This window comes from Myxine glutinosa, chromosome 11 (genome assembly GCF_964187855.1).
Source record: "Myxine glutinosa chromosome 11, kmMyxGlut1.1, whole genome shotgun sequence".
NCBI classification, from domain to species: Eukaryota; Metazoa; Chordata; class Myxini; order Myxiniformes; family Myxinidae; genus Myxine; species Myxine glutinosa.
The window spans coordinates 37,133,620-37,150,195 of NC_136271.1; the positions used below are offsets into that span (position 1 = coordinate 37,133,620).

The window sequence follows — 16,576 nt, forward strand, 5'->3', positions numbered from 1 at the left end:
TTCAACGTTGATGTGGTTAGGGAGCTGGATGAGGAAGCTCAAAGCCTTGTGTCTGTGAATGATCATCAGGGAGAAGAACAGATGGAAGCAACAAAGGAAAACGTCATCAGTTTCCTAAACGAGACGTTTAGGCAACGCTACGTTGTGATCAAAGACCATTTTCCCGATGTGAAAACTTTCATCAGGGCTGCAAGACCCCTCCTGCAAAGAAATGACCCAATGGAAATCTCGGAGGCCCAATTTCAGCGTCTTCGGAAAGCGGTCACAAAGGCGAATAAGGAATTGCAGGCGGAGGGTGAGTTACCTTTGTAAATGGCTTTGCGAAAGATATGTATCGCATCCCTGAATATCAATGGGGGTTGTACCCCCTTACGAAAAATTCAGACAATTCAGGCGATGGAGAGGGTGAAAGCCGACATCATCCTGATACAGGAGACTCATGCTACGAACACCCTGGTTGCTGAATGGGGAAAACTTTATCGAGGGCAGTGGTGGCTGAGTGGGTTTACCACACCCAAAGCTGGTGTTGCCATCGCCTTGAGTGATAGAATCCCTGCTCGGAAGATTGTCTTTAAGGAAATTTATAAGGGACATCTGATAGCGGTGGATTTCTATTGCAACACGCAAAGGATCATCATTGTGAACGTATATGCACCGAGTGAGCCCATGGAAAGAAGAGTGTTCTTTTCCACTCTGCATGACTTTGTAAAAGGACTGGATACAACCGCTTTCATCTGTGTTGCTGGTGATTTCAATTGCACTATCAATCCTTCCGTAGACAGGACCGGTCATGAACCCCATCCAGCTTCTATGAGGATTTTGGAGAACATCATCAAAAATCAGCATTTGAAAGACGTTTGGAGGTTGCAACACCCAACTTCACGGTGCTATACGTGGTGCAGATGCCATGATGGGAGGATATCAATGGCAAGGCTAGACAGATTCTACGTGAATAAGCCAATGCTAAATGTGATGGCCACAACCCAGATACTCCCAACTGGTTTCACAGACCATTACCTGGTTTCAATGGGTTTTAATTTGCCTCTGACCTCAGGGGGTAGTGCGTATTGGTCACTTAATACCCACCTGCTGAATGATATGAGATTCAAAGAGGCTTTTCGAGCCGTGTGGGAAAGAATTCGGTCCTCCAAATTTGAACATGCTAACCTTCGACTGTGGTGGGACCTCGCAAAGGGTCAGGTCAAATCGTTCTGTCAACAATATAGTCTTTATGCCACTAAATTGCAAAATCTCTCGATTGATTCATTAAAGGCTGAAATTGCAGCCCTGGAGGAAAACATTAATACGGCTGGGAAAGACACTACAGGTGACCGGCTGCTATGGACTAAAAAGGCAATGTTGACTGAACTGGTACGGCAGCGAGCAATGGGCACCCTGGTACGCATGAGAATGAGTTATTTAACGTTGGATATGCCAAATAAGGCCTTGTTTGGTTTGGAGAACTCTGTTAAAAAATCACAACAGATTCATGGGCTACGTGCTGCTAATGGGCCAATAGTGACCTCCCAACAGGAGATTAAGTCTGTTTTGAAGGTTTTTTATACAAACTTGTACTCCCCCCAGAGCATAAGTAATGAGACCTTGCAGGAGCTGACTACCGGGCTTCCAAGACTTGAGGAAGACCAGCAACGCACATTGAACATGTCAGTTTCGGCTGCTGAACTTGAAACTGCTATGCGGAGCTTGAAGGATGGTAAAGCCTCTGGGATTGATGGTTTGCCCGGAGAGTTCTATAAGACTTTTTGGAAACTTGTGGGACCTGACCTGCTTGAGGTATTTGATGAATGCCTTCATGTTGGAGAGCTTCCCCTGTCCTGCAGAAGAGCAGTCATTTGCCTGTTGCCAAAGGCTGGGGACACTCAACTAGTCGAGAACTGGCGGCCTGTCTCATTGCTGTGTGCGGATTACAAGCTTTTGTCGAAGGCCTTAGCAAACCGTTTGGGAACTGTGATCAGCTCTATTGTGCACCCTGACCAGACCTACTGTGTACCAGGAAGGTCAATTTATGACAATATTTTTCTGATAAGGGATATTATTTCTTGTAATAAGTACGTGCGTGCCAGTTTTGGGTTGTTGTTTCTTGACCAAACAAAGGCTTTTGATCGTGTTGATCATACATATTTGTTTTCTGTTCTGGAGCGGATGGGTTTTGGCGAAACTTTCATTTCCTATGTCAAGCTGTTATACACTAACACCTTCTGCATGATGAAAGTAAACAACAGTTTATGTCCCCCTTTTCCTTTCCGTCGGGGTATCCGTCAAGGGTGTCCCCTTTCTGGACTTCTGTATATAATTGCCCTTGAACCACTCTTAGCATCCATCAGGCAGCGAATAACTCAGGATGTGGGAGCCGTTTTTGGTTCAAGATTTGTGGTCACAGCTTATGCTGATGATGTATGTGTTCTGATTAAGGGCCCAAGTAGTGTTGCTGCGGTGCAGCGTTGCTTTAAAGACTACTCTGCGGCCTCTTCCGCCGAAGTAAATTGGGGCAAGAGTGTAGCCTTATGGTGCGGTTCAGATAACCTTTCTTTAACACTGCCACCGTCACTCCCACATAATCTAGAGTGGAAAACAGATGGAGTCAAATATCTTGGTGTCTATCTCGGCAACCAGGAAGTAGAAACGAAGAACTGGGAAGGAATGATTGAACAAATTACACACCGGTTGAAACGATGGGAAGGACTGCTACGATCTCTTTCTTATAAAGGCCGCTCTCTTGTTATAAATAACTTGATAGCAGCAAGATTATGGCATAAACTAATTGCCTTGCAGCCACCCAAGGAGTTGATACCAGCCATCCAGCGGGTCTTGGTTAATTTCTTTTGGAATGGATACCACTGGCTTCGGCCGCAAATACTGTACCATCCTCGGAAGGAGGGTGGACATGGAATTGTGGAGGTGTCCACCCGGCTTATGGCTTTTCGCCTACAGTCTGTGCAACGTCTGTTGTATGCTGAAGAGCTGCCCTGGCGCTCATTTGCGTTTTTCTTGTTGCAACAAGCGGGAGGCCTGTGTTATGATAGGCACTTGTTCCTGGTGAACCTTGACCGTGTCAGCTTAGTTTCAATCCCAACTTTTTATCAGGGTTTGCTGAGAGTTTGGAAAGGTTTTGGGGTTTATCGTTGCCTTGAGGCTTATAATTGCCGGATGTTTATCCAAGAGCCTATTTTCTATAACGGTTTTTTTCCATGCATTCCTCATAGTCCGACTTTGATTAGGAAATTTACTCAAGGAGGAATTGGCAAAGTTTGTGACCTGAGGGATACATCTGGGACAAAATGGATGTCTGCTGGCAGGGTGGCGGCCATTCTTGGTTTAAGATCCGTGCGTATTGTCAGCCAAATTATACGCATCGTCAAGAGGAAGTTTAAGGAGTTAAATATTGGCTGGGAAGGTATAAACAATGTCGAGGATGTTCGGCTGTCTTTCCCTGAAATTAAGGTGCTCCCAGCTCTCCAGTCGAATGGTGAACTTGTCTCTCCTTTTGATTTGGCAACAAAGGCTGGTATTCACAAGCTCCTTCGAGAAAACCAAGCATCACCCTTCTCCGGAGTAACAAGAGTGGCCTTGTGGTCCGAAAGGTTAGGGCCAGGGTCTCCTGCCACGCCACTGTGGCCTAATATGTACAAATTACCTATTTACGGGTTCCTCGCAGATATCCAGTGGAGACTAGCACATTGGGCTCTCCCTACGAACACCTTTGTTCATCACCTTGACAGCTCAGTGCCAGTAGCATGCCCCTTCTGTGTACAGAAGGAGGATCTCTTTCATGCCTATGTGAAATGCGAAAGACTAATACCTCTTTTCTTGATTCTCACACACCTTTTTGATCAGTTGTCTTTTCCTTTTACTTCACATTCTTTTATTTTTGGTGTATCTTTCAGACCCTCCTGCAAGGACTCTGGTGTCCTCCTAAACTTCTTAGCTGCTGTAGCAAAATACTCAATATATAAATCGAGGAAAATTAAAATTGATAATGGGCATGGGTTCGATGTTGTACCTATGTTTAAAGGGCTGGTGTCTGCAAGAATAAGGTTAGAGTTTGATTATTATGTGGCGAATGAAAATGTCAAACTCTTTGAATGCAAATGGTGTATCAATGAAGCCTTATGTGTTGTGAATGAATCGAATTTGTGCTTTTCTTTTTAACATTAAGAACTGTTGTTTTTTTCTATTTTTTTCTCTCCTGTAAAAATGTAACTTGACCTGGTGTGTTTTTTTGTGAAATAAATGGTGTTGCAAATTCAAATTCTCTCTCTCTCTCTCTCTCTCTCTCTCTCTCTCTCCAACTCTGTCGTGGCTCTGACTTTGTGAAGGCTGGGGGTACACCATCCTGGATGACATTTGCCCATTACAGTGACATTTTGTCAGTTACATTTGCCCAATCACACACAAAAAATAGAATTATTGATGAACTTTGTGCATTGAAACGATTTTTTCACATCTTTGTTTACTAATAAAATGATAAAATGGTGGTCTGGCTTTTTAGACATATAAAAGGGTATGGTAGCTCCAGTTTATATCCAATATGACTTCTCCTTTTTTTCTTATATGCAGAATCGAGGCTCGTGGAAGTCTGAGACCACTGTACAGATCAGAATGCAACAGAACAAAAGGATCTGTAGAGAGAGAGGGGGGATACACCAACGGCAGGGCCGGGTTGATAGACAAAATACAGGGAGACCTGGACAAATTAATTGGTGTGGGGAAGAATGAAGAGTAGTGAGGGACACATGGGATGGACAAGATGTATATGGAAGCAAACACTCAGGTAGGAAAAACTCAAAATTTGGAAGGAGCTTGGAGGGCTGGGGTGAGGTTATCAGGGGTAGAAAAGATCATCATTTTGGATGAGTTGTGATCCGAGATGGTGGTGAACAGCTAGCTGTCGTGAAGACCTGGAGGGAAGAATAAGATTAAAGAGAATGTGAAAGAGAATGAATGATTGTAAGTGAGCAGTGATTCTGGATTTATTTTTGAGACTTTCACCTGAAGGAGGTTGATGTGATGGTGGACTGTGTGCACCCTGCAGATATGTGGTTGTGAAGGTGGGGGGGACAAAGCATGGAAAGAGCAGAGGGTGCAAGACCAGAAATTAGGTGGAAGAATACAGAGAGAACCGACCTGTCTGCATTGCAAAAGTAATAGGCCTAGAGACTCAGATTCATCAACATTCCAATAATGTTGAAGCCCTTGGTTCCAACAGCAAGCTGAGCAAGGTGTGAGGTAGGGGCAGCAGCCCATAAGGGAGAATAGTACTTCATTAAGCTGAAGAGTGCAGAGTAATGACTTGTAGGTGGATATGAGTTCAGGTGTTACCAAGGAGGAACTTTGTACGATGCAGGATGTCCAATCAGCGACAGGCTTTGGAGGTGAGCTTATAAATGTGGTTTGCCCAAGAATGTTCATGGCTGATAGTGAGACCCAGGAGTTTAAGTGACTGAACTTCTTCAAGAGGATTGTTAAGAAAGTAGATGGTAGGGTTTCCCAGATGGTCCTCTTAGAGAGAGATAGTGAGAGAGTGAGATTTGTCAGGATTGAAAAACATATTCCAAGTGTTTGACCAGCTCGTGATTTTGTTAATGTCTGAAGAGAGGGAAGAGGCTGCAGCTTGCCTGTCTGAAGGATGAGGAATGTCACACCAGATGTTTGAGTCATCAGAAAATAGATAAAGTGGATTTTCCAGACAGTTGGAGAGATCATTGAGGAAAATTAGGAAAATGACTGGGCCCAGAACACTGCCTTGGAGTACTCCATCCTTGACAAGGCGAGAAGATTAATGGATTCCGTTGAGAGCCACATGTTGTCTACGAGAGTAGCGGAAGTCAGTAAGCCATGTGTGGACTTGGCCTTGGATGCCTTGGAAGATTAAAGGATTCCATTGAGAGCCACATGTTGTCTACGAGAGTAGCGGAAGTCAGTAAGCCATGTGTGGACTTGGCCTTGGATGCCATAGGCAAAGAGTTTGGAGAGCAAGGCAGGATGCTAGACTATATTAAAAGCACGAGTCCAGAGTGAGGGCCCTAATCTCATGTTTGATATTGAGGGCCTCCAGCCATTGTTGGATGAGTGGAAGCAGCATGTCCAAGGTGGACTGACTTAGTCTGAATCAGAATTGGTGATCTGAGATGAGGTTGGCGGAGAAAAGGAAGGATTTTATATAACCCGCAATGAATGATTCCATGATGATTGGAAGTGAGCTGATAGGTCTGCACTTAAGGGGATTGGTTTTTGCTCCAAAAGCATTGGGGTTTCCATATAGAGTGTAACAGTGTAACTTTCCTTTTGTCTAACCTCATCACACTATGATTCTAGAAGTATGTTTGTTTTTCTTTTATGCATTCCTGAACCACTGGATGGAATGAGTTGAACACTGGTGGTTGTACTCACAGTGCGCACAGGATGGTTTTTTGGGTTAACTAGAACAATGCGACTGTGTCGCCAATATGCCTCCGCATAGTCCCACAACAGGTAGATGCCATCACTCTGCATATGTATGGGTAGGGGATCACGTTTGTGAAGTTTCGTGTTGATCGGATAAGTTTCGTTTTTCTATCCAAGATGGCTGCCAAACCATGTGACTTATGACATCATCATTTTCAAACTATATGCAACAGTGCTGTTAGATGATATTTGTAAAATTTTGCATCGATAGGATGAGCGGTTTCAGAGATATAATTATTTAATATTTTCCTTCAATCCAATATGGCTGCCAAACCATGTGACCTATGATGTCATAAATTTAATATTTCCACACAAATGGGTCATAGATCATGTGCATGCAATTTCAGATTTTTAGGATAAGGAATTCGATTAAAACATTTTTGGCTGGTATACCACTTCACCTATGATGTCATCATTATCAAGCTTTTATTCCCCATTGGGAGTACTTGACAATGTGCTAAGTTTCAAATTTTTCCATTCAACGGTTTCCGAGAAATAAATTTTTAATATTTGCTTTTAATCCAAGATGGCTGCCATACCACGTGACCTATGACGTCACAATTGTCATAAAAACATTCTGTATGGATGTCACTCCTACCCTGAAAGTTTCGTCTCAATTGGACATATGGTTGCTGAGAAAAACGAGGTTTAGCCCGTACAGAAGGACGGATGGACGAACGGAAGGACAGACGGACAACCCGAAAACATAATGCCTCCGGCGACTTTGTCGGCAGAGGCATAAAAAAACAGGGTGTTTCAGGGTCGGGGGTGGACTCCTATTCTCTCTATGCAAATTTGTATGGCAGGCATGGTGCCGAACCTGGTATGAGGGAGTATTGCAAGTCCTACTAAAATATACCTATTCGGGGGAAATTAACTCGTCCCGAAGGGTGTGTTCTACACTCGTGTTAACAATATTTTCTGTGTTAAACTTATCAAGTCTCTTTCACTCTCTCCTTCAATACCTTCACGCTGTTGCTCTGCTGTTAAAACAATAATACAACAGCCAACTTTCAGGCTACGTGTTTAAGAAACTCTTTTTTTGACTTTGCCAAAATGTTTTGTTGTTTTAGGCAATATACAAGATGGTGGCATCTGTGATGAAGCTTCCAGAAGAAGACTCAACACCCCAGAAGAGAACTGACAAAATTTTCCGCATGATGGACGTCAATGAAGATGGTATGAGTTCATGCCATAATCTTAACCCAATCCATCTCCAGTGTGGTGTGTACACTCGACGTGTGCTCATCTTTGTTTCCTTTCATGTGGTATGAGCATCTTTGTGTATCTAAATCAACTGTGGGGTGCATACCAAAGTCTCTGTTGTGCACCAATTCCATTCACGTGTAATTGCATCCAAAGTATTATTTTCATATCCCATGAGGAGGAAGACCTGTTGCTCTTACATCGCAGGCAGGTTGGAAACCTCTGATTAAGATTTTTTTTTTTTTTTTAACCACTTTCATTCCAGTTTTAATCCATCTGGATGGAATGAGTTGAATGAGTTTGTGTCCTTCCCCCTCTCTCCCCATCTTGTCTACCGCTCCCGATGTTATTTGTTTTGTGTGTCTGTTTGTCTTTCTGTGTGATTAATGTTCGCTCTTTCACGAGCCTCGATCTTGTATACAAAAAAAAACAAAAAAAACCAAAAAAACAAACAAACAACAAAAAAAAAAAACATCTGCTATTTCAGTCCTCCGACCCTCCCCATAAATGTCAGAATTCATGTGTTCTTCCAGTAACCCCCTCCTGGTTAAACCTCCAAAATCCAGGTTGACTACAGACCTCAACTCCTTATTAGTCCCCTACCGGTGTACATCGGAGGGGACTATAGGTTTGCTCGCCGTCCCTCCGTCCGTCAGTCCGTCAGTCCGTCATGCAAAGAACAGTTTTCCGGACCTTTTTTTCTAAACCCTTAATGCTAATGATTTCAAACTTGGCACATGGTTTCCTCATGATAAGTTACAGATCAGGTTCGAACTTCACGACGTTACGATCATTTTTGACAAAGTTATGGCACTTTGAACTTTGGGAATTCTGATAATTCTGATGCTCCTTAACTCAGTGGCATTTTAAGTTTTAATTTCCTTTAAAAACCAATTTCTCTGCAATAATAGGACCGATTGAGATCAAATTTTCACCGTAGGGGGGACTCGGTCTGTAGAATATTTTAATGGTAATTATGACGTCACAGGTCACGTGGTTCTGCCGCCATATTGTTTTTCGTGAAAACACAAAAACCCCTTTTTCTCTGCAACGGCTGAACATATCGAGGCCAAACTTTGCAGGCAGAATCGCATACCCATGACGAACAAAAAAGGCAGCGAGCATGACGTCATGTGTCACATGGTTTCAGAGTTATGACGTTTTTAAGCATGAACCTTTAAAACCGAGCCGCTCCCTCATTTTTGATCCAATCGAGGGGAAACTTCACAGATCTGTTCAGCATGTCAATCTACTAAAATGTCCTTTTGGAATTTGCGATAGGGCACGTGGTTTGGCAAATATCGTTAATGAAACGAAAGTATTAAAAAAAAAATGGATATCTTGTTTATTCTAGAGTTCTCCTCAAGCCGCACCGCGCGCCCTCAGCCTCGTCTCGCGAACGTGAAAAGTGCGACACAGCGCGCGCTTTCGGGAGGGGCGGAGCCAAGCCGAACAACATATATATACACATCGATCATTGATCGTGAACCGGAAAATATAATAAATTACTGATATTTAGCGACTCGAAAGGTTCTTTATCAACAACTTATTTTCTCGTGCTTCTGCTGACCTGTCCCAAGGTGTATAAATCGAAGTCCCGAGTGCGAATCACAGGTGAGCCCGTCCTGAGGTAATTAGCGATTGGGAATGATTCAGAATCTGTGGGTGAATAACCCTTGGTAATTTCCCCAACAGTTTTCCGGACGACAGACTGCCGGTAGGGGACATGTATTGCAGCGCAATACTCAGAATGCTTGTTGTCCATAGCGTCTCCTGTCTGTGGAACTGCCTTCCAGAGGCTGTTCTATCCCATTTTCCCCTACATGGTTTCATGCAGATGATACACGGCCATCTCTCTTAACCTACATTAACCCTTCCTGATCCAACGCTCTAACTTGCATGTTAGTGTTTTCTCCTCTCACTCCTCCATGATCCGAAATCGAAAAATCGAAGCCCGAGCGATTGTGCGGGATACTGTCTTGTATTCATGTGGCAATTTTCATAACAATCAGACAGGTGATATAGGAGGAGTAGCAAAAATAGCATAAAGTTAACGGACAGATGGAAGACTGGACGGACAGAGAGCCGGACATCACGACCCATTTTATAAATTCATCTCTTCGAGAATCGAGATGCGATAACCTAAAAAGTGTTTTTATTTGAGTATATATTATTACAATTGTAGTGTTAACTCTTTTATGGTCTTGCTGATGAAGGTGATTTTTTTTTTGTAGTTCATTACATAATACATCTGCATGTGTCACAGGAAAGCTGTCCCTCTCAGAGTTTATACGAGGAGCGAAGAATGATCCATCTATCGTCCGTCTCCTGCAATGTGACCCGAGCAATCCCACACAATTCTGAACCGCATCAGCAAACCACGCACACTCATTGCCATTATCCTGCAGTTCTTCCTACACTAAACACAGAGGTTTCTTTCTCTCCTTTGACAAAATGTCCTTCGGATAACATTGTAGCTTCTTCTCACAGAAGTTATTTATTCAGGAACACCTGTTTCTTCAATAACTCTGTAGGTTGAATTTTGTAACCTTTTGCATTATATCATCTTATATTTTTAGTCTGTTGCTATTTTACTTGGCGGAGAAGATTGATAACAGGCTTTTTTCCTCTTGTATGGAGCAAGGAAGTCTATGGCACTTTTTACCTGGTGTTTGATTGGAGGAAATCACTCATTCTGCTCTTCAGTGATTCAGCTCGGTGTCGTGCTGAAATATTTATTGTACACCTTGTTATATACACATATTACATGTTAGATCGGAACATGGCAGCACCAAAGAGGCATAATGATTATTTTGTTTGTGTACGAACGTTTCTCTCATTACTTAGCTGTAAGGATCTTTAGGCAGGCATGTCACAGAGTCAGGGTGTTTGATATACTTTTGATGTTTTGTTGAACTGTCACAACACTTTCCTCTAACCTGTCCAGCCTTGTTTCAAATCGAATCTCAGCCCAGCTAGAAATTATCATCCTGGTATTTTGCAGGCAGAGGGTGGCATCAATGTGTGTGCTCCATCCCTCAGATGTAGGTTAAACAAGGACTCCCGTCTGCCAGCTTTGGTTGTCCTTCGTGATCCCACGGTGTCCTTTGCGAAGAGTAGGCCTGCTTTAGCCGGTGTCGCGAAATAAATCCGCCCCCGTATAAACTCTCCCCCCGGCGGATACGTTTCTCGCCCCCATCAGAATAGAATTGCCCCCCATTCTCGTTTGCGGATATATAAATATACATATGGAAATATTGGTTTACAAGAGGGGACGTGATAAAAATACTACTAATATTGTTTGGGGAATTGATTGAGTGCAGACTTACACATTTTCTCAATCTTTTTAAGACATACTTGAACACTTGATATAGTAATTATTGATAGATTTTTATTGGTTTATTTTTATTTTGGTTATGGTTTTACGGTTTATGGTTTTTATGGTTTTATGGTTATTTTATGGTTATTTTTATGGTTATTTATGGTTATTTTTGGTTATTTTATGTTATTTTTGGTTATTTTTATTTATTTTTATGGTTATTATGGTTTTATTTTTATTGGTTTACACCAATATTCAGTTGCTCTAGTTGTAGATTAATTGTAAAAGAACTCTTCCACAATCACCAAGAGCCATACAATTGTTACACTTTTTTTCCAAGTTTGAATATCTGCTGAAACATGTACATATATATTATGAGGGGGCGATTTTGTCACGGGGGAGAGTCTATTTCGTGGCAGGGGGGCGAATCTGTACTGGTACAGAAACGCCGGGGGCCGGATGTTTCGGGGGCGGATCTGTTTCGTGACACCGGCACACCGCACAAAGTACAAATTCCTACATTAACCTGCAGGAGGCACTGCATCAGCGGCACAGTCATGCCCTAGCAAATTATTCTACCCACCGCCATGTGCTGAATACGAAAGAAGACGAAGAGGATGTTTTTTTGTTCACACATTCTTAAGAATGACAGTGACCTCTGGATTAGCATGTAAAAGTGCTTGGTGCAAGAATCTCCTCTTGTTTTGTTCTGGATGCTGGTGGAGCTTTCTCGGCAATTCAAAGTTTTCCACCAATCATGATCTTGAGGTCGGTCAATTATGGTGTCGTTGCATTTTATTTATTGAGTTATTCTGTCACACAGCTGGCTAAATTGCTGCGATAGTACAGGACTTGCCTGTTGACACGATCTTTCCTGTTTGTACTAATTTCAGGTACTTTATGGAATATTTTCCCCACACTTTTTTTTCTTACTGCTCGCTGTGGAAACTGGGAATCTTCATCTAATCCCAATTCATACGGGTGTCTTTGTCATTAAACCTTAGGTCAATATTTGAGGGAAAACATTCTATCTAATTTTCCAGCCCATATTGGAAACATGGAAATTTTCAATGTTTTGGAAGATCTGATTTCTATACTACAAGTCGTATATTAAGTAGGAGCTTGGGGGAGTGACGGGGTGGAATTTACCATCATGCTGTAGTCTAGGACTAGAAATATTTTTTTTTCCAAAAAGAGCAGATGTGTTGAAAGAGCAAGTCAGGGGGAAAAGGGGTAGACCGTAGTTGAGATGGGAGGATTGTATGAAGAGGGATGTCAGAAAGATGGAGGTGGATGGAGAGTGGTGAGAAATGGCTGGTGATAGTTGTGGAGGGTGGGGGAACGTTGTGGATGGAGGAGAGCAGCAGTTCATTCCCAGTTGACCTCAGCCCATATAAAGGGATCTTAAGGAAGCACATGTAGTGATTCAATGAAACGGTGAGGTAGATGTAGGCATTGGTCCTTCTTGCGGTATGTGCCTCTTTTCTTTTTGTATAAACAAAGGTCTAGGCTCATAGAGAAGCTAAATGACAAAGGGCAGTGGGTTTGCAAACAACCGAAGGTTATGGAGAGAGTTGGGGTGGGATGGACAATGGACATATACAGGGAGGAAAGGAAGAATAACACAAAAACAGTAACAATTGCCCAGAGTAACACAATGGGAAACTAGAAAGCATCTCAAAATTCAAAGCCTGTCCGCGTCAGCTTTGTACTCAAACTAAATTTGATGAAAACAACAGCTAAAAAAAAAGTCAAACTTATCAATTGGTGTTCTTCATATTCTTATAATAAAGGTTTGTTGAAAAATTTATGACAAAAGCTCAAATGATTGAGATTTGGCCTGAACAGACACTGAAGCTCAATGGTAAATAAATAAATAAACACGGAAGCGATTACAAAACCCAATCATCTCACGCTGCGCTGCGGTCAGTAAGGGCTATTTGTAAAATGGAGGTAGTTCACTGGAAAAAAAAAAATCTGAGTGTTGGTGGATGTACAGTATTTAATGCAATTTGGTACAATAGATTGTTATTCCATGCTTTAGGAATGTATTGGCTAAAAAACCTTTAATGAAAATTTTAAAATGAAAAACAGTGCTCACGCTTCTGGAATTGAAATGCTAAATAGCACTAAAGGAAAATGCTGGTACTTGTACTAACTTTGTCACGTAATCGTAATAGGTATTTCTGTTTGCGGGTAAACTTTATACTTGTCCTTGAGCAAATTAATGTTACATATATAGTGCATGTGTGTTTTATTTATTTACTTCACAAGTGACAATTAGTGTAGAATTACATATCAAGAATATAGGGGTGCATGCAAAGATTTGTTTTTATTGAAAATTACTTTAAGGTCTTTGTGTAAAATATGCACGAAAAGCTAAATACCGAAAGGCAATTTAAAGAACGGGCTTGTTTGTAATTGTTATCTTATCTTACTTACTCAACTTACTACTTACTTATCTGATTCCTTAACTGAAATCTTCCTGAAAAATAAATTTCATTAATATTGCATCTTACTATAATTCACCAAATGTCTGTCCGTTTGTCTGTCTGTCTGTCCGTCTCTTCCCAGGTACCGTAAAAACGGCTGAACTGATCGCAACGAAATTTTGGGTGGGTAAGCCTGGGACCCCTGGAGTGAAATAGGCTATATTGTTTTTCCAATTTTTTCCCCAATTTTTCCAATTTTCCAGTTTTTCCAAACACGATGGAATAATATTTACCGATATGAACAGTGATGTGGCTTTTTTGAAATTCTACAAATACTGTTTAGATTTTGATGATTTGCGTGTGATATGATTTAACGGATGTTTGTATAAATCGTTTAAAATAAAATAAAAAGCCTTCAATTTCTGATATTTTGCCTTTTCATTGGGGCCTCCAAATTGAAGCTCCGCCCATAGGGTGGGTACCATTGCTAGTTTGATTAACATGCACATTTAATGAATGTTCGATATCATCTGGGCCTGAACAGCAGGTAGTCTTTTGACATCCACACATTTGCAAAGAGAACTTAATTCTCAGAAAAGTTGCCACCAATGGTTACTGATGCTGGGAGAACCCAGGTTAATGTCCCATGTACAAATCAATTGTGTTTTGACGAACCATTATTGTATCTGCAAAATATCAAAATCGGATTATGGCAAATAAGATAAATAAATCATGTTTGTCATAATACTAAAATATGCAATTTGGTGTGTGTCGACTGAAGACTGTCTATCGCTGTGCATTTTTGACCCCGATACATTCGGTCTTAACTTATCCAATCTCAACCAGACCTGATAGGAATACTGAGGGTCACATGATGGAGGTTGCAGCAAATCCTTCCCTTCCCCCTTTTTTCAAGTGGGTTTTCAGACTTGGGTGAAATCCATGTTAAGGTGTATATCAGTGTTAAGATAGCTAATTGTGGCGTTTTTCCAAGGCCGCTTCTAGTAACAAAAGTAATAATAGCATAATATTAATATTATTCCAAACCTGGCGTTGGCTTAACAGTTAAGGTGGCTGGCTTACGATCTTAGGGTCTTGACTTTGAGCCCCTGTTATGCCGTTAAATAACATCAGGTGGGGAGAACTGCAAATAACATCATCTTAATGGTAACAGGGGGGAACTGCATCAGCAGCACAGCTGCGCTCCCAGCAATGATGCAACCAGAAGCCACAGGATGCATACGAAAAGATGATGAATGTTATTCCAAAACAATATTTATACCAAGAATATCACCTGTCTCCAATATGAATACCTCCTTAGACAAACGCCGTGTTAATGTCTATAAATAGCTTATTGTGCCATTTTCATGGAGCACCCCACCGGAAGTAAAAATATTATAAACCACAAACACGTATGATGACATTTTTAAACGGTCGTTACTGCTGTGTCACACTAAACTGAAAAAGAGGAAACCCGACGTTCTTGAGCCTAGATCTACTGTACTCCATATACAAAATAGAGGATAATAACATGACCCCTTCATGCTGCTCCCATCTGCAGTGGGTGTACTAGTTACTTCAATTTTCAAAATCACTTAAAAGCCATAGTATTCAGTTTATAGATAGTTATGGATATGTAGTTGATAATATAGCACATTGTGTAATGGTTTGGCATCGTAATAATTATAATGTTAAAACATTACCACACTCGATTTTAAAAATGAATATTGAGATACTATACAACAGTTGGTCAAAACACCATCGATGTGTACCTGTCAATTGCTACTAATGTCTTTATAATTAATATAAAAATACACTGAAGTCTTGTCTACTAAAGACTTTGTCATGCATATGATTTCTGTATAACTCCTGCAATAATCTTTGATCAATATTCAAAAAGCCTGATCAATGTCTCTTCCCAGATGGGTATAATGTTTCGTTATGTTGCAAAGTTGCACCGCTAATCATATTTCTGCTGGTTAAGTTACAGACAGTAAAGTTTTTATCACAGCATTGGGAATTTTGCTGCTTTAAAAAATTCTTTCCAAAACTTCTTTTTTAAAGTCTTTTTCAAACAGGTATATTCATCGCAGCATTGTTGAGCATGTTTATGTTACTGGTACTTGTGTTGAGAATCATTCAACTGGGTATAACGTGTTATCAAGGGAGGTTATGTTGGGTGCTTTCTGGGTAACTTCTTTAATGCTGTGTCAAATAATTTGTTTAAATGCTTATAATTGGGATAATGCTAAGAGGCGGTGTTGGTTTAATTAGCTGTGCATGCAAAGATAGCATTGCTGTGTTTGTCATATGGTATTTATTTGATTTTCATATACTTAGCGTGGCATTGTGATCAATATTTCTCAGGTACTGTTGGTGATTCAAGCAAATTGTTGGTAATATAGCAGTCCTACCTTTGAATGTGGAGTCTACTAAGCTAAGCTTAAGTCTGTTAAAGAAAGAATGCGGCAAATATGGTTGGAGATTATTTAACCTATTTAAATCAAAAAGAGGTTGCTTTTAAGGGATGTACTACTGCTCTGGCCACATTTCGGTTTCTATTCAACTGTCGATATAGATTGCTTTTTTCAAGGGTTTTGCAAAAAGGAATGTGTGTACTTAAATTAATTCTTACTGAGAACTCTGTTGTGAAGGCACGGTGTAAATTGTAAATGGTTTCTCGTACTGTTTATATAAATATCTCCACTTCATTCATTATTAGTTTATTGTGGCATTAAAACTACGTTCATAATGTAGTCTTAATTTACATCCCAGAGTGTATTGGCCTTTGACAGAGGATTTCTAGTTTTCTTAATGCCCCCATCACCTTTTTGGTTTATATCATTTATGTTTTGGAAATTCTATGAAGTGTTTGGTTATTATATCTGAATAAAGTTGTAAAAAATAATGTTTCACTGATTTTCTTTATTACGAATGCTTATATTATAATGGTCATCCCGGTGTGACCCGGTTTCCCAAGATTGAATCCGGTGAGTTGCTGAGCAACCATGTCATTCCCCCACCTCAGAGATGTCCCACCAGATCCTCCCGTCCAAAGGCCGCATTATCGTGCAGAATGAAGTCCCAGCGCCAAGCGAGTGCCATGCCGACAGCAATCAGGTGATATACCTATTGCCTTATCTTGGCATTACGT

General features: G+C 41.0%; 1 protein-coding gene across 3 annotated transcripts in view; it reads left to right on the forward strand.

Annotated features, from left to right (window-relative positions):
• Window positions 1–16,330, forward strand: part of LOC137436579 (hippocalcin-like protein 1) — a 52,506-nt gene extending 36,176 nt beyond the window's left edge. For all 3 annotated transcript variants that reach the window (XM_078786571.1, XM_078786572.1, XM_078786573.1), the window contains 2 exons: window positions 7,539–7,644; window positions 9,938–16,330. In XM_078786571.1, the coding sequence (XP_078642697.1) occupies window positions 7,539–7,644; window positions 9,938–10,035 (204 nt within the window). In that variant the 3' untranslated portion in view covers window positions 10,036–16,330. The remainder of the gene's footprint in view (window positions 1–7,538; window positions 7,645–9,937) is intronic.
• Window positions 16,331–16,576: the final 246 nt, after the last annotated feature.